This window comes from Limanda limanda, chromosome 14 (genome assembly GCF_963576545.1).
Source record: "Limanda limanda chromosome 14, fLimLim1.1, whole genome shotgun sequence".
In the NCBI taxonomy this organism is placed as follows: domain Eukaryota; kingdom Metazoa; phylum Chordata; class Actinopteri; order Pleuronectiformes; family Pleuronectidae; genus Limanda; species Limanda limanda.
Genome location: NC_083649.1, coordinates 19,580,402 through 19,604,812, shown reverse-complemented (window position 1 = coordinate 19,604,812; position 24,411 = coordinate 19,580,402). Strand labels below are relative to the sequence as shown.

Here is a 24,411-nt window from a genome sequence, read left to right as displayed (position 1 = left end):
TTTGTTTCATCCGCCACCGCCCAAAATTCAAAATTATTAACGGCCAAATGGACAGGTTTTGAAAAACAACACACACCCAGTCTGGCAAACATGCATATGCAAACACTGTGTTATCAACGCGCGCAGTATCAGTCCATTACGAATACTGTAACCTTGCCTGTGATACTGTAACGTTTTTCATTCTCACTTTCAGTGCTGCCTTGAAATACAGTGGTGAAGACCGTGGAAAGATCCGTTCAGAAGAAACTTTTTGCTCCAACTTTTTGTGAAAGATGATGTCCTCCATGTTGGGTTTGTTGGTTCTTGCAAGCATCACAGGTAACAACCTCTCTGCTTCTTCCTCCTGATCGAGGGCATTTTCGTAAATTGGCTTTGGTTTTGGATTTACCTGGAACCTGACGAGCTTGTTGTTTTGCAGGACGGGTTGAGCTGATCACAGTCAGTACGCCGTTCAAATCCATCAACGTTACAGTGGGGGGAAGTGTCCTCCTCCAGTGTGGGTTTGTCACTACACAGGAGGGCACCTCCGGCCTCACCATCCAGTGGGACTTTATGTCATCAGCTGCCCCACAGCAGGTAGATACACATCGCTGCTCCGATCAGGGCGTAGCATCAAATTAGGAAGGTTGAATGTGCTCAAATGTAAAATGTCCATAAAACAAGGGTTTAGGATGCTACACTGTCGTGTTTGGTCAGATTCCTCAATGATAAAAGGTGAGTAATTAGGATATTTCATATTGACTCAAAACCTGCCACTGTTCATCTAGTTGAGTTGAGAAGCTCAGAGTGTTTACTTAATGACTGTATTTTGGCTTTTAGTGATAGAAAAGACACAAGTTCAGGACAGAATCACTGCTTTCTACTAAAATGTGTTGTGTTAAACATCCGTGAAAGAGGTTATATTTCCATTGCTTTATCTCTGCCTGTTAGTATGATACGCAAAAACTACTGACTTGATTTTCTTGACACATGGTGGAAGGAGCTTAGGAAAGGTACATGAACTTTTGGCGCACATCGGAACAAAGGAGCAGATCCGAGTCTTTTTTTATTTCACTTACTTTAACTTTTGGAGATAGAAGTTTTGTGTAATTTTCCCTGATTTCCCAGAGAATAATGCAGGAAATAATCAGGCGCATGTAGAGAACTGATATCTATGAGTGTGTGCAATTGGTGCAGCTCAATTGAATTGTAGGGTGAGGTATGCACTGAGTGCTATTCTAGTTATTGCATTGCAACACTCCAGTTGGATGTACACTGGGTGGACGATCATCTAAAAACTCATTATCTTACAGAATTCCCTGATTTAACCTCATTCTAGTTTATCATTGTAATGGAAGATCATGCTTAAATGTCTGACACACATTTAGTGTTTTTATTCTCTTATTTATTCTTTCCTGTGTGGTTTTTTTTGTAAAGAACTTTGTAAATATGTTTTGAGAAGTGCTGTACAACTTAAGATAATATATTGTTATTTTGAAGATATTCACCATTTAGTTACTCATATTTATTTTAAAAGATTTAATTATCTTCAGAAACCTTTCTTCTCTAACAGTCGGGAGGCACACCTTGTTAAGACAACAAAACTATAGCAGAAATCAGATAAGGGCTGGTTTTGAATTATTGTAACATTACTACTAGTGACAAACGTTCTGAATCCCAGTGCACTAACAAATCAAACAAAACTGTTACATCTGCTGGATGAAATTAACCTTTGTACCTTTTGATTGTTATTACTATGCGTGTACTCTAAATAGCTGAGAATATGCATATTACTACTTTTTAAAACTTGCTTTATTGATAAGGGACAAACTTCTGTTTGGGTAAAACCACTTTTATTTATCTGCCATTCCCTTAATTATGTGCAACTAAAAGAATAAAGTAAAGAAAAGAAAATCTCTGAAGATCTCTGAATTTGTATGTTTGTCTAAGAGCTGCTTCACTGTTACTTTAATCAGCTGATGTTGAAACACAGATTAAGTTGATGTGAGCATCAAACAGTCCTGAATAAACCAATCATATGCCAATAAGACTGTTTCCTTGGTCTAAAATTATTAATACAGGGAAACAAGCGTCTGTATTGAGTCAGTTGTCCTGTTTTCCCTCAGATCTATTACTATCAGTCAGGAAAGGACGTCATCCCCAAACCGTATGAGGGCAGAATCCAGCCTCCCTCCTCGCCAGGCACGAACAAAAACGCCTCGATAACAATACACAATATGAAGCCATCAGACAGTGGATACTACACCTGTGAGGTTCACAACTTCCCTGATGTGGATGGAAAGTCTCAGGTCAATATCGCTGTGAACGTGCATGGTAAGTTTCATGACCTCTCATGACCTTTTGTGATGTTAGTTAAACTCGCAGCATCGATGGAAAAACACCAAGGAAGATCTGAGGGGAGAAGAGAGTATCAGCCAATCAATCATAAGCAGTACACATAGTGCCACTTCTACTACTACTACTACTACTACTAGTAAAAAAATACTTTATTTATGTTGCACTTCACAAACTGCTTCACACATAAAAGAATACATAAAAACAAATAAAAATAGCCACACAAGAATAAATAAAAAGAGATAAACATTAAAACGTAGGCATTATATTACAATAACACAACTAATTAGGTAAAAAACAATGCCATCCTCTATCAAATTACGTTTTAAGCTCAGTTTTATAGGAAGCAACTGACTTCCAACGTCGTCTGTAGCCCAGAATCTGCACAATTTTGGCAGTGCAAGGTCTAGGATTTTTCTAAATCAGGGTCCATACAGGGGCCACAATTTAAAGAGAGGGGCCAATATGTCCAACACGTGCACAATTCCTGATTTCGTTGGGTGCACATAGGTTAAGTAAGTCCTTGTTTACTGTTAGCTCTATAGCTTTAAGCAAAGCCACGCATTATTAAATATATTTGGTAAATAGTTCCTTCATTGTGTACTTTCCTCTCAGTTGAATATTTCAGTTAATGATTACAGAATAATAATAATAAGAAGAAGTGGTTTGCGTTCACACCTGGACCTGAGCTGAGAGTGGATGAGACTGCATGAGGAGGGACAAAGTGTAGTTATTCATATATAAGAATGAAAATAACTTCCCTTCCAGTTTTATTTTTGGTTTCAACTTATATGCTTGACTTTTTTTAACCCATAGTATTGAGCTTGCTCATTTATCTTTTTGTGTTTCTCTATATTCCTCATGGAAAAGTAAAGTTATAAAGTAATTATGCCTGTGGTCTTTTTTAAAAATAAAATCCCAGTGTGAATTACATCAGGCCAAATTTAACTGAAGTGAGAATATTTCACATCATAAGTGTTTTAGTTCCCTTCCCACATCTGAGATTACCATATCTATTATCAGCGCAGGAGCATTAACAAATTCATTAAAGCACTGGCCCTGAATAGCGTGGTACGGGAATTGCATTCGGTTTGAATCCTCTCATTCACCGAGTTACCACGACAACCTCTCAGGCCTCAGTATCCTCACTAGTTTCCATGGTTACTGTAGCAGTCTCCTCATTGTCAGCGGTGGAAATTAGAGTGGGACTGTGACTGCATCCTTGTACTGCATACAGAACATATATCCACTGTGTGCGAACCACACGTCTTGTATTTCCTGACGTCTGCCTGTGTGAAAGTGTTTGCAGGTTGGTTTCTCCACCCTGACTGTGACGCATGCTTAAGCGCTGTATGAATATGGATGTTCTGGTCCTCGTGCTGATTGTCATTCAGTCAAAGATGATTTTCATCTCGGCTAATTATGGGGAATTATGGTAGTATTTTTAACGAGAGTGAGCAGTCCATCATAATTTACAAACAAGCTTTGCCCCCTGCTGTGTATGTTAATACTGTTACGGATATCACATGTGAATTTGTGTCAATTAAAAGAAGTTTTAGCAGAACTGTCCAATCTGTAAACTGAGGCCTAATAATCATTATGGCTGACACCATTGAACATACATAGTAGTAGGAACAGAGAGTGAGACCAGGCCCAACACACTTCCTTCCTTCCGACGTCTAATGGAAACACACAAGATGTCCTACTTGTTTTAACAACAAGCAAAACAAATTCCATTTTAACAATCCAATTGCCTCGGATGGGACACGGCCAGATGACCTCCATGTACCTCCATAAATACAAGTCAATGATTGTCCTTTGAAGGCATGGAGAAAAGACTGTGTGCGTGAGCGTGTGCGAGTGTGTGTCTGTGTGTGTGTGTGTGTGTGTGTGTGTGTGTGTGTGTGTGTGTGTGTGTGTGTGTGTGTGTGTGTGTGTGTGTGTGTGTGTGTGTGTGTGTGTGTGTGTGTGTGTGTGTGTGAAATCTCATGCAGTAGCCAGCACACACAGATCCTTTCCTGACCGGATTCACGTCTTTGTACTTGGCACCAAATTGAGCCACACAAACCAACACATGTTTGTTTTTTACCACCGATGTGGGGAGAGTCGCTGCTGCTCTTTACAGATGAGGAAAAAGGTTGCTGGGCAGCAACAGGCACAAATGAGGACAATACAGTTATCTGACGTACAAAACAAGACACAAATCATCTCAAATCTGCCACCTTCAATGGAAAACCTTTAATTACAGGAGTATTTTACGAATGGGTATAAACACCTTTTCACTTTCTTTCCACAAGTGGGAGGCGCTTGGGAGAGAGTAAATCATCCCTTATAAAAGTGCCTGTAGTGTGCTGTGTCGTTTCGTGGTGTGATTTGCAACAAAGATGAAATTTCAATCCTTTGTTGCACTGGCGTAAATGCAAAATCTCAGATGCAGATATTACAATAACTACACAAATACAATCTACAACAGAGCTCTATTCAGACTTATACTAATACCCAAGTGTGTCCACGTAATAATGAATCAATCTATTACAACCCTGGTGTAATCTGTCAACTAATGATCCACTCCAAGATGTAATTTCACATGATCCCTGTCAGTGTCCTCTGAGTATGACACCCACTCCTCGTCTCTCTGCTGACGTCATCTCTTCTTCTTTCTTTTCTCTGTAGATGGTACCTCTCCATCAGTAATTTCAGTGCATTGTCAAAACCAGTGGTTTACATCCATGTTGGCTGCTGCTATTTTATAAACTGACCACTAATTCAATTCTGATCAGACTCAGTTCTGATGTGATACATTATGTTACTATCCAGTATAGTGGTGGGGTATAGCATGTGAAAAGAAAGTATGAGCATATGCAGTATATTCGGTAAAAACAAATGACCAACACCATAAAAGTATAAACATTTAGAAAAATACCTGTTAAGTCACCTAATAAATCCTGGCATCTTTCTTATGGTCTGTCAGAGAGGCCCTCTCCGCCTTACTGCGCCGTCCACGGTGACGTTGAGTCGGGTCACCTGGTCACTCTGACCTGCCACAGTGAGCTTGGAAGCCCGACACCTACATACACCTGGACCAAACTGGACCAGGCTAAGACCAGGATGCCTGTTCTGGGACAAAGTGAGTACGGTCTAAGTGTATTTGTGATGTATAATAAATGGCATCACATTCATCTATTTGTAAACAAACGTATGTGTTCTTGTTCCCTCAGCAAGCCCGAATGGAATATTGAGAATCACTAACATTTCCCAGTTTCAATTTGGGGAGTACCAGTGCAACGCGACAAATGTTGCCGGTTTTTCAGCCTGCACCATAGAGCTGAGTGCCGGTATGTTCACATTTTTGTTTTTTTGATTTTTATGTAGAATACAAAAATGCATCTTGGATGTAACAACTTGTGTAATTCCTGAGCAGAAGTGAGTGATGGAGTGATTGCCGGTGCAGTGATTGGCGCGTTACTCGGGTGCCTGCTCATCGCCCTGGTCGTGTGGTTCATCGCTCACACGGTGAAGAGGCATAGATACAAAGCAGTGAAGGCGCCAGAGGCCAACGAGATGAAGTAAGACTTGAGCTTCATCGTGATGCATGTCATCCTGTGATTAATTGAAAAGAGTCACGTCAACTCTCTCTCTCTCTGTGTCCACTAGGGGGAGCTCTCGCACGGCCCAGGAAGCCACTGAGAGCGTTCCCACGGCAACCACAGCCGGAAACCTCCATGCTGGGGGAGATGAGCCAGAGGCCTAGAATAAGACCTGCTGAGAACAACTGGAGCGACGTCACTAATCTGAACAGCAGGGTGTCCAGGAAGTTCAGGCCTGAACATACGTCATTCTGAGATTCAATAAATACCACACATGACATTGCATCCTGTGTATTTACCATACTGTCTTTTACTGCTGTGTCACTCTTACCATTTGTCTTAACTCTCACACCTTTGCAGGAGCACAGATGCAGATCTTTTAACGGACAGCATCTTTACTCCATGTTTTCTTGTCATCGTTTTTTTTTAGTTTTCAAAGTGTGACAATCGTTGCATCTGTTTTTAAATATGCTTTAGGCTGTACTGTATCGTAACCAATCTTTGAATTTATTTCATGAATCACGAAATTTATACATTTTGTCTTACAATGCTGATGTGATGAGGTCAGAGATGAGTCTGCATTGTGCAAATTGCAGGTTGATTGATGCTGTCGCTCAGATAACTGCAGCAGTCTGCAACATACTCACTGTATGCTTTTGTCTTTCTTTTACATGTCTTACACACATCTTTGGGTTTGAAACCTGAAACAAAACTAATCAAATAAAGGTTTTCAAATGATAAAATATCCAAAGTTAGAATCGCAATGCAATATTTTACAGTTGATAGATATCACAAACCAATCCCTGAAGGGAAGGATGAATGGGATTCTAGTCTTTGATTAATTGATGTTTAGTGACACAAATTATCGAGCAACTGTAAGTGAATGTTTTTTTGCATTAAGATTTACAGATTTTGATGAAAATAAAATGTTGTGTTTTCTGAGTCACTGTGTCATGTAACTCCCTCGCTGTGTCATCTATAGGGGGCAGCAGAGTTGCAGTGGAGCCTCACACTGTAAATCATACAGTCAGGGTAGTGTCCCTCAGAACTCTGTGAGGATTTGTCACATTTGTTCAGGGGTTGAATGACATCAAGTTCTATGTTATCTATTTTATGGCTAAGCTGTGTGGCTATAAATACTAATCACATGTCAAGAATAGATGCACTGTTAAGATTCTTTTTCACTATTTTCACTTTGGTCAATTATAAATGGCTAAAGAGAAAATCACTGGCTCTGGAATTCCGATTTTTCATTCCAACCTTGTTTATATCCCTATTTGTGAGAAAATATTAAACAGCCTTTTCTGTGGCACAACCAAATCCACTGATTTTATGCAAATCAACCAAAGCAGAATGAATACTGGAACAACAAAATAACACCTTCAGTATGTTGTTTCCTTTAACTGCTGCTTGATATCTTCATGGACCCAAAGGTGAGTTTGATTCCACCACCTTCATTTAATTCGGACTCATGCAGGCTCCACCTCAGCAATTGCCAACCTAATTTAGACTGGTATTAAACAGCATATTGCACCACAGCAGTGGTCCATAAAACAAAGGCTGTTAACAGCTTGTTAGGCAGAATGTAGGGATGGTTTCACACTGACACAGTGTTACAATCATGTCGTCACCATAGCAAGAAATCAGTGTAGTGGACGATCTAATAGCACTTTGTCATAATTGACATGGGCTCGTCTGCCATGGTGGTTTTATGATAAAGACGTGGAGATAAGCAGATGTTCTACGAAAATGTTATAGGTATCTTATGAATGTAAGTCAGCAATAATTGGCTCTTTGTTTTGTGTGGATTTGCAAATAGATGTGACATTTCTGAAATAAGTGATTTTTAGTCTGCACGTTTAACAACACCTAAACAAATTTGCAGACAAAGTCTCTACATGTGATTATCTGCAGGCAGTTATGGAGTTAAAGGTTTGCATTTAGACTGACAGGCACCCTTCACTAATCACAGGTATTATAATGTGCACATCTCACTGCTGTAAAAGACTTTGTCCTTAATGTAACTTGCAACCTTGGACTCTCAGGTTGAGCTTTCTGTCATAAAACAATATTGTAGCTTTAACTTTCATTCATTACCAACATAACTGGTTGATCAACAACTTGGTCCACACACTGAAAAAGTTAAATGCTACTTTGGTGCTGATAGCAAATGTTTGAATGCTGATACAGTAAAGTGAACATGGTATGATATAACAATACAAATTAATTTGTAGCATAGTGTAGATTTATAGTGCTAGCATCTGTGGGCCATTATTCCTTTGTTATCTTCACATTAGCCTGAAAGCTTAGCATTGATTTAACTATACAGCTACCTGCCAGTCATACAACACTGTGCAGTAACATTATCTGTGACTACAAAATGCATTCACTGAAGAAACAGTGGTGGGATTTCTGAATCCTTCAGAAGCTGCTGACTTGAATTTGTATGAAGTCGTAGATGTAGTATTAGCAGTAGGAAAAACAAAAGCAAACTACAGTCCAAGCAGTGAGAGAAGTTTGAATGCGAGTCACATTTTGTAGGTGATGGTGAAGAAACATCTGATATATTCTGAAACACATGACACTGGAGCTTATGTTTATCTCAACGACCCGCTAACGACTCCCAGTGAAACCAGCATCAGGGCGGGTCAGGCCTCTCAGGTAAAGACTCCTTACGATCCTACAAGTTAAATACCTGAGACTCTCAACAGTCAGTTAGAACTGAAGAAGGCTCTTGGATGAGAGGTGAAACATCTTCAAGAAACTCAACCAAGTCAGGTTGAAGTACTGTGTGAAACAGTACGAACTCTTCTACAATGTGATGTATAGGTTATGTGTGAGAAGTGAGAAATGTGGGAGCTTCATCAGCTGTACCTAATAAAGTGACCATTGACTGTATGTGTGACAGGTGAACAAGTATCTGACTCACAGGGTCTTTATTGATAATATCATAACACACCAGTATTGTGGAAATTAGATGATGATTAGGTGACTGAAAAATATGAGAGATAAATCAGTAGAGTGCAAACCTCCATCAAGGCCCAACAATCCCCTTATAAAACATTTAAATTCACTAGATCTGGCTTTTTATTTGGACCTGCACTAAATTTCACTCTCATACGTGTCGGGCCGATTTATTTCCTTTGGGATACATAAAGGAATCTGAATTGAAACTGAATGGGCTCTTCTCAGGGTCTTTCCTAATTCCTGCACAAAATGTGCGTGACCTTACATATAATATCCCTTTGCCCAATGGGACAGAAATAGGCTGTTGTGATTGTTCTGAAGTGCCGACCTGAGTAATCGTATATTAAAAAAGCAGAACAATAAGGCACAGAATGGAAGCAACGATCATGTCCAGGATCAGGCCTGCAGGTCGAAGCCACGTGCTGCACTGAGGACGTCATCCCTGGTCAGATAACACCCACACAGCTGCCTCAAGCCGGTGAACGACTCCCTCCCATGCATGACTCGCCAGTTGTCTATGAAAACCACCTAATCAAGAAGAGAGAGGGTGCAATTATAAGATTAGAGTGAATGCGTTTAAACTTATATCTCTCTTTATATTCCAAAGTCCTTAAACTCCATACTAATTAGTGAGACTGAGAGTTTTCTTTTTTTTAAAGACATAATTTAATATATGTGACTTTCTTACTTTCCCTGGAGTCAGTTTGACCCACAGCTCGTTCTCTGGCCGCCTTAGTTCTGTTGTCAACTCTCGATGTGCTGCATACCACTTCTGGACAACCTCATGGGGGACTGTGTTAATCACCGATCGGTCATAGTTGTTGTATCTGTCAAAAGAGAAGTTTAAATCCTTAATTACTCAATATTCCTTTAAAAAATACTAAATGAGAAAGAAAGTCATTACAAAGTTTCCAAACAAAATTTATATATTTCAGGAAAGCAATGCAATAACTAAATAAATGATGAGAATTCTAAAGATCAGAAGTAAAATTATTTAAATCTCGTGTGTTGATCTCATTCTTGTTGCATGGCCACAGTTAATGAACCCACATAACTTTCAAGGCAGAAGCTGTTTGCTCCCAGATTTAAGCCTCTCCTGGAAAACTTCTATGAGTCACATGAGATTCTGGCACAAATAGTTAACAAGTGGTAGTTCTAACATTTTGAAAAGATCTGATTTACCCAAACCATCTTTTTACTAAACCAAAGTTGTTTTGTTGACTAAATGTAACAAACCTGAATATTGTAAATAAATAAATAAAAAAGAAAGAAACTAGATGGGTGCTTCTAGGTTAGAAAAATACCCTCCCGAATGCAAACAGCCAAGAAGACACAATTTTGAAATGAAAGTAAATGTCATGGTAAGTTAAAAATGTGGGTTAAATTATGGACAAGAGAAATACTACACTGAATTAAAAAAGAGAAATGTGCTTTACTTGCTAATTTGGCAGGATTTGAAGATAACCATGAATCTTGTAATACAATGTCTGATAATTAGCTACTGCTCAAATGTGAGTATGACATCACATTTAAGCACAGCCATACCTGATCAGGTAAAGTTCATCGTTCCAAGGATAGACGTTTAGCACAGGGCCGATGCCGTTCATGTGGTTTCGGTGGGTGTCAGTGTTTTCAATGTAGTCGTGTCCGATAGGCACACGGGAAAGCAGCTCAAAGTTTTCAGGCGACCGCTGCCGTAATTTCTCTGCAGCGTAAAACCCATCTACAAGTAGTGTCCTTCCCCCAGTGCCCTCGTGCTTTAGGCAGTGGAAAACCTGTATTCTGCAAAAAGAAGAATAAACGAGGAGTCTTAAAAAACAGTGAAAGATGAACTTTGTTTGGTTCAAATGTCAGTGCATCACAAAAAATAACCTTTTACCTGAGGCTGCTTTGAAACCCCACATCAATCCATCACTTGTGCACTTACCCGCATGGCTCCTGAAAGTAGGAGGTGTCAGTGTGGCGATCCAGGGCCAGCTGGCTGTAGGCGCTGTCTCCTCTGGAATGGTCGGAAGTAAAGCTCCACATTCCACCATACGTGGTCTCTCTTGTGAGTGATACACAAAACACAAGTGTATAATGTAAATGCTGCGTTTGGCTAATGCTGAATGTCTTTTGCAGGTGAAAGAGCTTCACTGCAGCAGAGGCCAAAAGAGGCATTGTATACCTGATAAGACTGACCCTCTTGGAAACCGCCTCCGTGGCCTCCACTGTGGCTGGGACATCATCAACAAACGCGATCCCGTACAGAAGATAGTTCTGAAGAAACTTCTTCAGTTCGTCATCACAGCTCATAAATCTCTCCCACTTGGCTGATGGTACGTTTTTGTTTTTGTAGATGTCCGAGTTCCAAAGGATGCGAGGCTGGACAGTTCTCTGCTTTTTCCTCTCATAGCTGTTCTGAGCTAACCAGCTCAGGCTGTACTTGGACACATGACCATCAAGCCCTGGGAAATGGACATGGAAAATATTAGTTGCTTTTGACTGGTCTTCATTAGTTTCTTTGAAAGGAAGTTTAAAGCAGAATCACAATGTGCTAGTCAATATACAGTACTATAATCAAGGGGGGCTGGAGCCAATCCAAGTTTACTGAGGTACATCAGGTCCCCAGAGACAACCATTCACGCCCACATTCACACCAATGAGCAATTTAGCATCTCCATTGAGGCTAATCCCAACTAATATGTATTTGGACTGTGGGAGGAAGCTGGAGCACAGCGAAAACCAAGGTAGACACAGGGAGAACTCCACCCAGACAGACTCCAGCTGATTCAAGAACAGTCTTCCTGTGGGAAACTGTGCTTAACCACAGCACCACAGTGTCAACCTTAACTTGAATATATATTGTTTAATATTATCAAACCACACCTAAAATACTGATTAGTCAAAAGTTTACAGAGGAAGATTGCAACCCTAACCCACTGCACTACCAAACCGGACAACCAGGGACACACAGTTTTTAACCTTTGTTTGTTTGTGTTTGTGTTTGTTTTGTGGCAGGATAACACAAACTACCGGACGGATTACCACAAAACCTGGTGGATGGATGTAGTATTGGTCAAGGAAGAACACGTTCAATGTTTGTGGAGATGGTAGAATTTTTCAACCACTTTCAACTACCTTTTTTATTTTACATGTTTGTTGACTTTTCAGAGAATATTTCAAGGAGCCCGATGATGAATATATGAGCCAAACTGTTGCCCATGGACCAAAAGACTGGACTTTCTAAATCTGTCTGACTCTGAGTGTGCTCACAGCAATATATCTTCCTGCTCATGTCGGGGCTGACCCAGCTCGAAGGAGGGGTCACACGGTTTAAAAACTGAGGGGTCATAGGCCAGGCCAAGTGTGAGAGTGAGTGCTTAGTGAGAAGCCATTTCAATTCACTGGCAAGGAACACTGCGGCACCTGTTTCCTTTTCCACACCTGGCTGCTGAGGGACCATTTACTCCTCTAACTTTGAAAGGCGGTCGCTAAATCCCTCATGGCTGCTTTGCCTCCGTGTGCAGCAGCAGAATCCTGGTGGAGACAGAATAAGGGATGGCTCCAGCTATTTGGTACTTAAGCTAGTTCAACTCTGTCTGCTGGGGCCTCTTGGGGGAGCAGCTCAGGGGCTTTGGAGGTCTGCACCATCTGGGTGATTAAGGAGAGGAGGGGTGGGGGGTGCTGTGCAGCACCATGTGTAGCACATGTTATCATTTGAAAGGAGAATCCTGCAGCTTCTGTCACCTGGACTACAACAGTAGCTCAGACCCAAGAGAACCATTAATCTGCCTTTACAGACAATACTTGGGTGGGGTTACGCTGTGTCCCTACATAATATTAATTAAGCAGTGTTAATGGACACGATGCCACAAGAAATAAAACAAAGTTTTCTTTGTGTCCGATAGAAAATCTAATTAAGAATAGAATACATTAAATGAGCAGCATTGTTACGGACAGTGTTCTGTATGTCCTGTATGTATACATGTGTTGTGTTCTGTCTTGTGTTGTTGTTTTGTTCCCAAGTCCTTATAGACTGGTGATGCCTCCAGTGACTGGAAGGGGGAGCTCTTGGGCAGGACGTGCCAGTGAAGTGGCCAGAAGAAGAAGTATCATGGCCGCTCATCTCACCTGCATCCAATCTTCCAATCACCCCACCTGTGACAGATCTCTCGTCAACCCTTCCTCTTTAAATAGTCCTGTGTTTGTTTTGTTGGCGAGAGGAGGCTTTTGTGGTGAGCTGTGTCAGAGCGCTGATTGTTTTGTTTGATCCTGATGTTGACTGGTGTCTTGAGTTAGTTTTTACCAGTAGTTGTTTACGGTGTAGCAGCCTACTTTTGTTTTGTCTTTTGTCTTTGTTTACTTTGTTTGTTGTGCGCACAGGGACTACAAGGATAGGTAAGATACTCCGGGGTTTACATATCACACTCACGTAGGTTTACTGTTTGTTAATACCTCAGGTTAGAGTGAGCACCACCCGCTGTACTTTTGGGTGCTAAGCACCTGTAAAGGCGGGGGGGGATTTCTTTGTGTGCTTTTTCTTTGGTGCCACTGTTAGTCCTTGTTGATCCCTGTGTTGCTTTGTCTAAATAAATACTGTCTTTATCTTATATCTGGTCTTGTGTTTTGTGTGATTGCACCCTCACTTATTCAGACCTGTTGCATTTATGTTATGTCCAGCTACGAGCCACCAGGGGGCGTAACATAAATTGGGGGCTCGTCCGGGATCTTTGATCCTAATTAAGCAACAGGTTTGTTGAGTGTTGGTGTGCAGTGCACACGTCAAGTTGGCTGTTGATATTGGTTAGGTTAGTTAAGGTTTGAGTTAAGACTGGTTGAAACATCATGGACACGTTTGATCTTGCGTGTTTTCTTAGTGATCCTTCTGTGGAACAGATTGATCGCTGTAAAAAAAAATATTTGTATGCCATTGCGGCACATTTTGAATTTTCAGTCCCCCCAAATCAGCTAAAAGCTGAATTGAAAGAAGCGGTCGTACGTATGTTGGTTCACAATAAAGTGCTTGGTACGGGCAGCAGTGCCGCTACTTGTGCGCCCGCTAGTCCAGCCTCATCCTTGTCTTCTAACTCAGAGAAGGACAGCAGGGATGAAGAGGTAGATGGGGAAGGGCTGGGTAAGGATGAGTCAGTTGCTTCTGATCTGGAGCATAAGCCTCCTCTAACTCTGCCCCGACTCTCTCCATTTTCCTCACCTAGAGCAAGTGATGATGCCCGCTATAGGCTACGCTTAGCGCGCTTGCAGATGGAGGCGCAGGAGAAAGAGAAAGAAGCAGAGTATAGTCACAAGTTGGCTATTCGTAAAATGGAATTAGAAATAGAGGCGGATAGCCGCAGATTAGAAATAGAGGCGGATTACCGCAGAATAGAAATAACCGCAGATAAAGAGGTGAAGTTAAAGCGCCTAGAAATAGAAGCTGCTGCTGCGAGTTCAGCTCAAACTCGGTCCGTATCTGCTGAATCCTCCGCGCCTGCGAGAGGTTTTGAAGTGAGCCGAAATATCGTGCTAGTTCCTCAGTTTCGTGAGGCGGAAGTAGACTCATATTTTACTGCCTTTGAGCGAGTGGCTACCTCCCTGCAATGGCCAAAAGAGGTATGGTCTATAATGCTTCAATGTAAACTCACAGGTAAAGCCCAGGAGATTTTAGCTTCCCTCTCTCTAGAAGACAGTTTGTCTTATGACACTATCAAGACAGCTGTGCTTCGTGCATACGAACTCGTGCCAGAGGCATATAGACAAAAGTTCAGGACATTTAAGAAATTGTCAAGTAAAACTTTCGTGGAGTTCGCCCGTGAGAAAGAGACTTTGTTTAATCGCTGGTGCAAGGCAAGCAACGCGACTGATTTTGACACTCTATCTCAATTGGTTCTCATCGAAGAGTTTAAGAATTGTCTGCCTGATCGAATAGTGACGTATCTCAATGAGCAAAAGGTTGGGACAGTAGGGCAAGCTGCGGTGCTTGCTGATGAGTTTGTGTTATCGCACAAGCAAACATTTGGGATTCCCCGATATGAGAGTAGGTCTTTTACTCCTTCTGCCTCGGCTAGAATGCAGTCTAGTCCGCCACGTCCCTTGCCTCTCCGCTCTAACGAGGAACGGGAGTGTTACTATTGTCACGAAACAGGTCACATAAAGGCTGACTGTTTTAGGTTAAAACGCAAGCAGTCACAGCCAAACAAACGACCAAAAGAGGTTGGTTTGGTGCAAACATTGTTGGGTCCAGTGTCACTAGTCCCGGAGATGGAGGACAATACTCTGGAACCCTGTTACACACCATTTGTGTTGGACGGCCTGGTTTCCCTTAGTGCGAATGCGTTGAACCAGCGTCCAGTGCGCATATTAAGAGATACTGGCGCAGCACAGTCTTTTATATTGTCAGATGTGTTACCTTTTTGCAATGACACTTTAAGTGGCTCCAGTGTGCTTGTGCAAGGCATTGAAATGGGCTTTGTGTCTGTGCCTCTCCATAAGATACATTTATCCTGTGACCTAGCAAAAGGAGTGTTTAAAGTGGGCGTGCGCCAGTCTTTGCCCGTTAGAGGCGTCACATTTCTGCTAGGGAATGACATCGCTGGTGGCAAAGTTATGCCACTTTTAGAAGTTCAAGAAAGACCTGAGATTTTGCAGCCTGATGTGTTGGCTCAGGACTTCCCTGAAGTGTTCCCTGTGTGTGTGGTCACCCGTGCTCAAGCACGTAGTCTGGGTGAAGCAGTTGATTTGTCGGATACCCTGTTCGCTACTGAGGTGTCTGGCCAGACTCTTTCCCCATCTGTGATTATTCAGTCTACTGCTGAGCCGAGTGTCCAGCTTAAGGTTCAGGGCGATACTTCCACCACAGAGACAACTAGGTTGCCTATGGTACGAAGTAGTCTTATTGCTGCTCAGAAGGAGGACGTTACTTTAGCAAAGTGTTTTGCTGCGGCTCTTGCTCCAGAGATCGCTAAAAATAAAGAAATTGATTATTTTATGGAAAATGATCTACTGATGCGGAGATGGAAATCTCGCGCTGATTTTGATAATGAGTGGAGTAATGTTTTTCAGATTGTTGTGCCTACACAGTACAGACAGTCCGTGTTATCTCTGGCTCATGAACATCTATGGTCTGGTCATCTAGGTGTTACGAAAACCTATGACCGAGTGTTGCGACATTTCTTCTAGCCAGGTTTGAAGCGAGATGTGTCTTCGTTTTGCCGCATGTGCCACGTGTGTCAGATTACGGGGAAGCCTAATCAGGTTATCAAGCCTGCTCCTCTTCACCCGATCCCGGCAATAGGGGAACCGTTTGAGCATGTGTTGGTCCTCTTCCAAAAACGAAATCCGGTAACCAGTTCCTGTTAACAATCATGTGTGTAGCTACCCGGTATCCAGAGGCTATCCCTCTTAGGAGTATAACAGCTCAGTCAGTAGTAAGGGCCCTGATCAAGTTCTTTTCTACTTTCGGCCTTCCTAAGATCGTGCAAACCGATCAAGGTACCAACTTCCTTTCGGGTATTTTTGAACAGGTGTTAACATCCCTCTCGATATCACATCAGATCTCGAGTGCTTATCACCCTGAGTCGCAGGGGGCACTCGAAAGATGGCATCAGACGTTTAAGTCAGTGTTGCGCAAATATATCATGGAGAGCGGTAGGGAATGGGATGAAGGCGTCCCTTTGGCTCTATTTGCCGTTAGGGAAATAGTGCAAGAGTCACTAGGTTTTAGTCCAGCAGAGCTGGTATTTGGTCACACCGTGAGAGGCCCTTTAAGGGTGTTAAAGGATCAGCTAACAGACAAGAGTTCGTCCACCCAGCGAAACGTGCTGACCTACGTGAGTCGCTTCCGAGAACGACTGCACGAGGCTTGTAGTATCGCTAGGGAGAGTCTCTCTGCTGCACAACAGGGTATGAAGCGGCAGTTTGATGAAAAAGCACTTCCACGTTCTCTACAGCCAGGTGACTTGGTTTTAGTGTTACTGCCCATTCTGAGTAATTCAATGAGTGCTCGGTTTTCAGGACCTTATACTATTGACAGGAGGTTGAGTGCCACTGACTATGTGGTCAGGACCCCTGATAGAAGACGGAAAACCAGAGTGTGTCATATAAATATGTTGAAAAATTATTACAACAGAGACGAGGTCCAGCCGGAGACACGCAGTGCGCCTCTTGTAGCCACTGTTGCGGCGTCACTAGCAGTGAGCCCTAATGCAGTGAGTGATGAGGATGGCCTGAGTTTACGCAATGCCCAGCAACAGACCCCTCGGTTGTCCAATTCAGAGATGTTGGTGAAACTGCCATCCTTGATGCATCATTTAAGCAGGGTTCCCCTGTCTGTTTGGAGATGTGCCTACCCGCACTACGGTGTTAGAGCACGACATAGAGGTGGGTGAGTCCCGGCCTATTAAACAGCACCGAGAATGTGTTTGCAGACGCTCTGTCTCGCGTGTAAATATTGTTGGTCAGTAGTCCTCAAAACCTCTCTGTTGGAAATTGATATTGATTTTGGGTTTACGGGATGGTTTAAGGTATCGTCAGCCCTGGGCTGACTCTTTATGGGGGGGAGTGTTACGGACAGTGTTCTGTATGTCCTGTATGTATACATGTGTTGTGTTCTGTCTTGTGTTGTTGTTTTGTTCCCAAGTCCTTATAGACTGGTGATGCCTCCAGTGACTGGAAGGGGGAGCTCTTGGGCAGGACGTGCCAGTGAAGTGGCCAGAAGAAGAAGTATCATGGCCGCTCATCTCACCTGCATCCAATCTTCCAATCACCCCACCTGTGACAGATCTCTCGTCAACCCTTCCTCTTTAAATAGTCCTGTGTTTGTTTTGTTGGCGAGAGGAGGCTTTTGTGGTGAGCTGTGTCAGAGCGCTGATTGTTTTGTTTGATCCTGATGTTGACTGGTGTCTTGAGTTAGTTTTTACCAGTAGTTGTTTACGGTGTAGCAGCCTACTTTTGTTTTGTCTTTTGTCTTTGTTTACTTTGTTTGTTGTGCGCACAGGGACTACAAGGATAGGTAAGATACTCCGGGGTTTACATATCACACTCACGTAGGTTTACTGTTTGTTAATACCTCAGGTTAGAGTGAGCACCACCCGCTGTACTTTTGGGTGCTAAGCACCTGTAAAGGCGGGGGGGGATTTCTTTGTGTGCTTTTTCTTTGGTGCCACTGTTAGTCCTTGTTGATCCCTGTGTTGCTTTGTCTAAATAAATACTGTCTTTATCTTATATCTGGTCTTGTGTTTTGTGTGATTGCACCCTCACTTATTCAGACCTGTTGCATTTATGTTATGTCCAGCTACGAGCCACCAGGGGGCGTAACAAGCATGTACAGTATATTACAAAAGTGAGTACACCACAGGTGAACATCTGTAAAATGATGAAGCCAATTTATCTAAAAAAAATCTGGGATGCTTGACTATTGCAATCTTGTAAACCAATTAATTTGCAATAAAAGTAAATACACACTTCATAAAAGGATATTCCAGTGTGATGCTGCAGTCTTGCAGAAATATGAAGGGAGACGTTCTGTCTTCTCAAATAATTATTTTCAGCATATGGGGTTTTTGGTTTTGTTGCTTGAGCTTCCAATTTCAAACAGTCCAAAGGTTTTCTGTTGGATCCAATTCAAGGGACATACTAGGCTATAGGTCATAAATGCTTCTTTGAATCTTCTTTTACAACCATGTCATATCAGTACAATCCCACTCTCATTTTTAAAGCTTTTCCCCCCATGAAGTCACAGCTGCAGTCCTAACCAGGTCCCCATCTTATGTGATCCACACACATCTATATTGTGTTTATCGCAATGAATGTGCTGCTGACAACCATTGCCTCCCATTGAGTCCTTTGGCAAGACAAATCTGTCAGTTTTGTGAGTAGCGGTTTTTATTTGGGACATCATCTCCAAAGGTTGATTTCTGTCAATTTCACCAATTCCTGCACATGGTCCTCGTGCCAAATCAGAAGCACCTATCTGACTGTTTTTTCAATGCAAGACTGTGTAAATACAATAGTGACTAGATTCTGGTAACATTTTTGGCGGTCTCTCTTATTGGTAGTGTTCTTCTTACACCTCCTAACTACTGCAGCAACTGTATTTCAGCTTGTTCTTACACTCAAAACAGGCAAAGAAGAACAAAAACGGAACAGTCCTCACAGCAGCTTATTTTTTCCTCCAAGGAGCTTTTGGTTTGTTCACACTTCTTTTCCCTGACAAACCGGTCACAGAGCTTTTGCAAACTTTCCTGCACAATGTCTCAACTAACAGTCTCCTTAATCTCCCTCCTAAAGCCATGTTATAATCTCTAAACTCCTTCATTAGTGACATACCTGTATGAGGGGCTGTATGTGCAGAGACAGACCTGCTCAGCCTCTTGCCTCCAGGTGATTGTTGTTTGTTTATGGTATAGCCATGTGTGCAAGGACTTAAGTCTACCAATGTTCTTGCCCCCCCTCCCATCTTTGTTAAGCCTTACATTCTGGTTTCTAACTTGTTCGGGTAGCTCCTTACCAAGTGCAAATGTTGCATAAGACACAACACAGGCCAAAACAGAGGAAGCTATTGTTTTCACAGATCATATTATAAGCTTGTTCATACAACTATTCCTGGAAATCACAGGTTCACCCAACATCAAACTTTCAAACTATGTATCTATTTTCTGCTACAATGGTCACTAAATATCTGTTAACTATTAACCTTGGCTGTGCAGCAATAGTTAAAACTTGCACAAAGCCATTTTAAAGATGTTTCAAATGTCTAGTTGCAGATAAAGGTCGATAATCACACATTACATAGGTAATGTGTGAATTGTTTTATGGTTACTGACTCCATCCAAAGAATCACCTGCAAACACAGTGAACCTTTGCACAGTATAATGTTATCATGACCTGGAGGAAAATTCCACTTCACTTCACAATTTACACTGTAAAAATGGCGACCATTGGTTACTTAAAAAAATGATAGCAACAAAATAATGTAATATAATTGATTTAAAATTCTACAAATTTAAGGAAAAAGTATTATAATATAACCAAATTAACTAATCTAAACCACAACGTTTGTAAGATTAGGTAAATCACAATGAATTTCACAAGGAAAGCATATTTGCATTTACTTTTATTATCTGAGCAATAGTTTTTTAAAGTCCTATTAATTTAGATTTACTCATATTTTGGGTGAACTTAATTTAGATTGACCATTTATCCACGTAAATTAATTTAGAATTACTGACTAAATGGGTGAATTTCATTCACTAAGTCACTTATAATCTGGGTGAAATGGATTTGGATTCACTAAAGTCCCTATTGTATCTTATATTTAGCATATGGTTGCTTAGTTCAACATAATTACAGTGATATTCTCATGTATCTCTACAGTCAATACTTTGAATTTCAATTTTAAATGTAGTCAATATTATTAGATGTCACTTTGTTGCCGTATTTATTTAGAGCTAACCCAATATCATGCCTTTTTAGTGCAACAGTTACCTTAAGTTTGGTCAACAGATCACAATGAGAAAAAGCAAAATGTCAGTCAAAACGACAGACTCTGTTTCATTATGTAAAAGTTACTATTATATATTCAGTAAATATTATTTAAGCAGTCACACTTTTTGCACTGTAGGTCATAGTATCTTCAGGAGTGTAGTGTACGAACTGTCCCTGCTCACTCCTGTCAGATGCAATATGACGTAGTTTTTCAACAATAAGTGTCTACGTTTTTCATAGACATTTATTGATAGCGTAGAAAATGCAGTGTCAGATTAGTTCAAATATTAAACTGTGTTAGCCTAACACACAGAAGAATAAAGTGTATGAAGTTTTGAGTTGTGCACCCAACAAAAACCACACCAAGTGGCCCCGTGGTTTCTGTTTTCTCAGTTTGGGGATATTTGATGAAACATAATTTATTTGAAAGCATGCCCCATGTAAGCACACAATAGTCTGGAATGCAGAGTCAGTCTAAAGGAAAATGCAATGATGCAGGATCCACCTTAAATGAAATATGGCCAAAATGGCCACTAAGTCCAAAATGGCGGGCTTCCTGTTGCTTATTTCATAACGCACTGATAGACTTTTTTGTGCGTCTGGTCACGATACACAACTGGGTATTTTTTTCGTGAGGATCGGTGAATGCTAAATGAGGGGCTTTTCTGTTGGTGGCGCTGTTGAGCTATTTTGCCACGCCCATTTCCAAATACTTAAGAATACGTAAATTTTCACCGCTTTCTAATTTACTGCAAAGTTTAAAACATTTTAGAGCATGTTAAAGCACTCAAAAAGGCAATTCATTTGTATGAAGAAAAATAATAATAATAATAAAAATAATAATAATAATCTTTTCAATTTCAATAGGGCCTCCCACCGGAGGTGCTCGGGCCCTAATTATGATGGGATACTTAGTCAACCATTGCAAGGGATCAAATTCCACCCAGTGACATGCAGTGACCCTGGAGTCTCTTGGGCCAAAGTATTCTGCTTTTTCACCCAGACGTTTGACGTGAATCTATAGCTGTGTCTCATTACACTGGATTTATTTTGGATTAATCTATAACTCGACAAAGCACCATGGACATGCTTTGCAGCCCTAGGTGCTTCCCAACTCCCCTCAGACTTACACGTGAGGACGAGGTGCCCCCCCTCCACTGCTGTAGTGACAGGGCGGATGTTGAGCTCTATGCTGCCGGTGTCCAGGTTCCTCTGGTTGGTTTTGGAGTTGTAGGACGAGGCTGAGCGGCAGTGGTCCCGCAGCCACACGAAGTTCAGTCGCATCCGGGTGCCCTCATAGCTGACCACTGGCGGACACGTACAAAAGGTGTTAACACTGATTAGTTTGTGCAAAGTTGGCCTCATGTGCACGTTTATATCTAGCAGGCCTTAAATCAAAGCCACTGCACTCACCGAGGTGGTCGCTGTGCAAGTGGAGAGCTGAGGAGCCCGCTGCACAGGCGCGGGCCTGCAGCTTGAGCCTCAATGGCGCCCGTGTGCTCCTGAGAGCAGACAGCAGCTGAGTCTGCAGCTTCCTCTGCAGCCGCACAAACATCTCGAGTGCAGAACTGTGCACACACAGGGATTATAGCACAGAGGATCAGAGAACTCCAGAGGCACCGTGCGGACTCAGAAACGATGCTTTCGAGGAAAAGTTGTCTTGCTCTCCAGGCTTCACTGCAGCCTCTCAGCTTGTTACATTATGCAATGAGATTGAGCACTGAACTCCGCAAGGTTCCTCCTGTGAGGCGGTTTACTGTTGGACAGCTGGGACCGTCTGTGGCACCGGTGGAGCAGTTTGATGCGCGTGTGGATCCCCTCCTCCTCTGGACAATAGAGATGGAGAGATGGTTCCTCTCTTCTTCGCTGTTGGTACAACTCCTTTCGATCAGAGGAAAGAAGAGAAGTTCTTGAGGATAACTTTCTTTCTCAGTCACGTCCCTTCTTCCGAGCTGCAGAGACTGAGATGTATTCATGAGCATCCAACTGTGACATACGGTGCGCAGGGACCGTCCACAAAGTGCAACAACGAAAATGCACAGACAGATAGATTGATAGGTACTTTATTGATCCCAAGGGAAATTTAGGATACACAAGTAACAATTAATAACTTCACTATTGTAAATAGTGGTATCAATTTACTCATTAATAGTGTTATGACAATAGTGTATCATATAATTTACACAGTTACACTGTAATCAGATATCAGTCACTTTATATTTTTCATATTTGTAGACTTCCTTTGGAAATCTTTATAACAACCACAACGTGATTTGAGGATGACACTGTTCACATTGGCTGTTAACATCTGTCCTAAGAGATCTGCTCACAAGTGGACACCTCCAATCTGAGTGATTGGATCTCAAATGTGTCCTAAATGCATCTTGGGAGTAACTTGTGTTTAAATCCCTCAGGATGAATATTATTACAAGGATTGAACAGTGCCTTCTATTCAGCAGACGCAGTTTGTGTTGCTTCAGCTCATATAGCCCTCCAGTGTCAAAAGCCACAAATTTCAGTGGAGAAATATATTTTTTCTGAATAACAGTTACCCATTAATAACCCTAATCTTCAAAATCAAACAGCGGCAATGCTTTTTTTTCTTTTTTTTTTACGTTAGCGAATTTTGGGGACATCACACTATATGAAAGTATATATTATAGCATTTCTTTTTTGTATTGCACTTTGTAGACGGTCCCTGGGCACAGCCTTCGGCACAGAAACCTGTTGTCCCTCCAGCTCAGAGTAGGGATCCTTAAAATCATAAAAAAACCTGTTTGCTACCTTTCTTTGTGTTTTAACATGTCGCTTATGAGTCATCTTTCCAACTTCACCGTTGTCCTCTACTGAGTCCGTGTAATGAATAACTTTGACAGACATTAAAAATAGAAATAACTCTACAGTGCTGTTTGTTTGTGAGTGATGTGAATGATCTTGAAGTTGCCACAAAACCTTTGTTGAACTCTTTGATCATGACAATGTATTGACCTGATCACATTCAAACAATGTAGGCCTGATTACCTTAGATACAGATGTTCTTTGGTAACTATAGTGAAACCGATAGGCTCAGTTTAACAACAACACAAACCTGTAGCTTGATTAGTGTCACAATGTGGTTTTGTGGTACCAATATGATATTACATTAAATAACTTTTGCTAATGGTAATTTATGGTTTGATATAATGTTCTATGATTCAAATCCATCGCAATGAAATGATGAAACATAGAAGGTGTTGTGTTCTGAATTCACAGATTGCAGTGTGGATCATCCAAGCTCACTAATCTAACCAGATGATTGTGTGTTGTTAATTAACATATTGTTATCTAACATTTCTCACTAAACATCTTACAGTGCACAAATGTAGATTAGGGATTTTATTTTTCTGGGGAGGCAGGCCCTCACTGTACCTTTAAATCCAAGCAACCTTATAGCTCTGTTTTATTGTAGCGACTTCATCGATTGTTCAATTATTTACACACTGTTCTTGTCTTCTGGTTACTTTAGCTTAGCTATGACTTTCCCTTCTTCTGCCTCTCCTCTCCTGGGAGTCTTGTGTCCCGCTCAGTGCCCGCCTCAGTGATATAATGCTGCAGCTAATCCTGGTGGACGTGAGAATGCAACATGACACTGAGTAAGACGAGGGCCGATCCAGTCACGCTGTTTGTGTGTGATCTGCTTTTGTTTTAGCTGTTGAGGAAATGTTCCTGGAACTGCATTTTAAAATAGATCAAGAGTAATTTCCAAAGCGATGGATATTATATATAAGGATATAAGTACGAGTAGTAGAGATGACAATGAAGCCATGATTTTGTTTTGTTGACCTTTCTCATGAGAGAAGAATATGGAACATGCTTGCTTGCTCCCTCTGGAGTCTCCTCAGAAAACTGTGAGCTAATCCGAATACTAGAGGTTGTGTCCTGGCTAGAACAGTTTCCCCTCACCCTTGATTACCCTGTGTTTCATAATGGAGATCACTGGGACTCAGCTGTTTGTGCAGCTCACACTTGGCCCTATTTCACACTGGTATATCCAAAAACAGGGCACGGAGTCCAACAAAAG

At 41.6% G+C, this 24,411-nt stretch overlaps 2 protein-coding genes across 2 annotated transcripts; one reads left to right on the top strand and one right to left on the bottom strand.

Annotated features, from left to right (window-relative positions):
• The first annotated feature begins 275 nt into the window (after positions 1 to 275).
• On the top strand, positions 276 to 6,085 carry LOC133019185 (V-set and immunoglobulin domain-containing protein 1-like). The gene is made up of 7 exons (XM_061085580.1): positions 276 to 318; positions 419 to 576; positions 2,106 to 2,313; positions 5,306 to 5,461; positions 5,553 to 5,669; positions 5,756 to 5,900; positions 5,989 to 6,085. The coding sequence occupies exons 1-7, from the start codon at positions 276 to 278 to the stop codon at positions 6,083 to 6,085; spliced, it is 924 nt and encodes a 307-aa protein (XP_060941563.1).
• Positions 6,086 to 8,867: 2,782 nt separating this feature from the next.
• Positions 8,868 to 21,906, bottom strand: tmlhe (trimethyllysine hydroxylase, epsilon). Its single transcript, XM_061085343.1, has 7 exons — positions 21,765 to 21,906; positions 21,482 to 21,658; positions 11,056 to 11,335; positions 10,816 to 10,935; positions 10,434 to 10,670; positions 9,577 to 9,715; positions 8,868 to 9,416 (listed from the first exon to the last, which is right to left on the bottom strand). Exons 1-7 carry the CDS (start codon positions 21,904 to 21,906, stop codon positions 9,285 to 9,287), a joined length of 1,227 nt encoding a protein of 408 aa, XP_060941326.1. The 3' UTR covers positions 8,868 to 9,284.
• Positions 21,907 to 24,411: the final 2,505 nt, after the last annotated feature.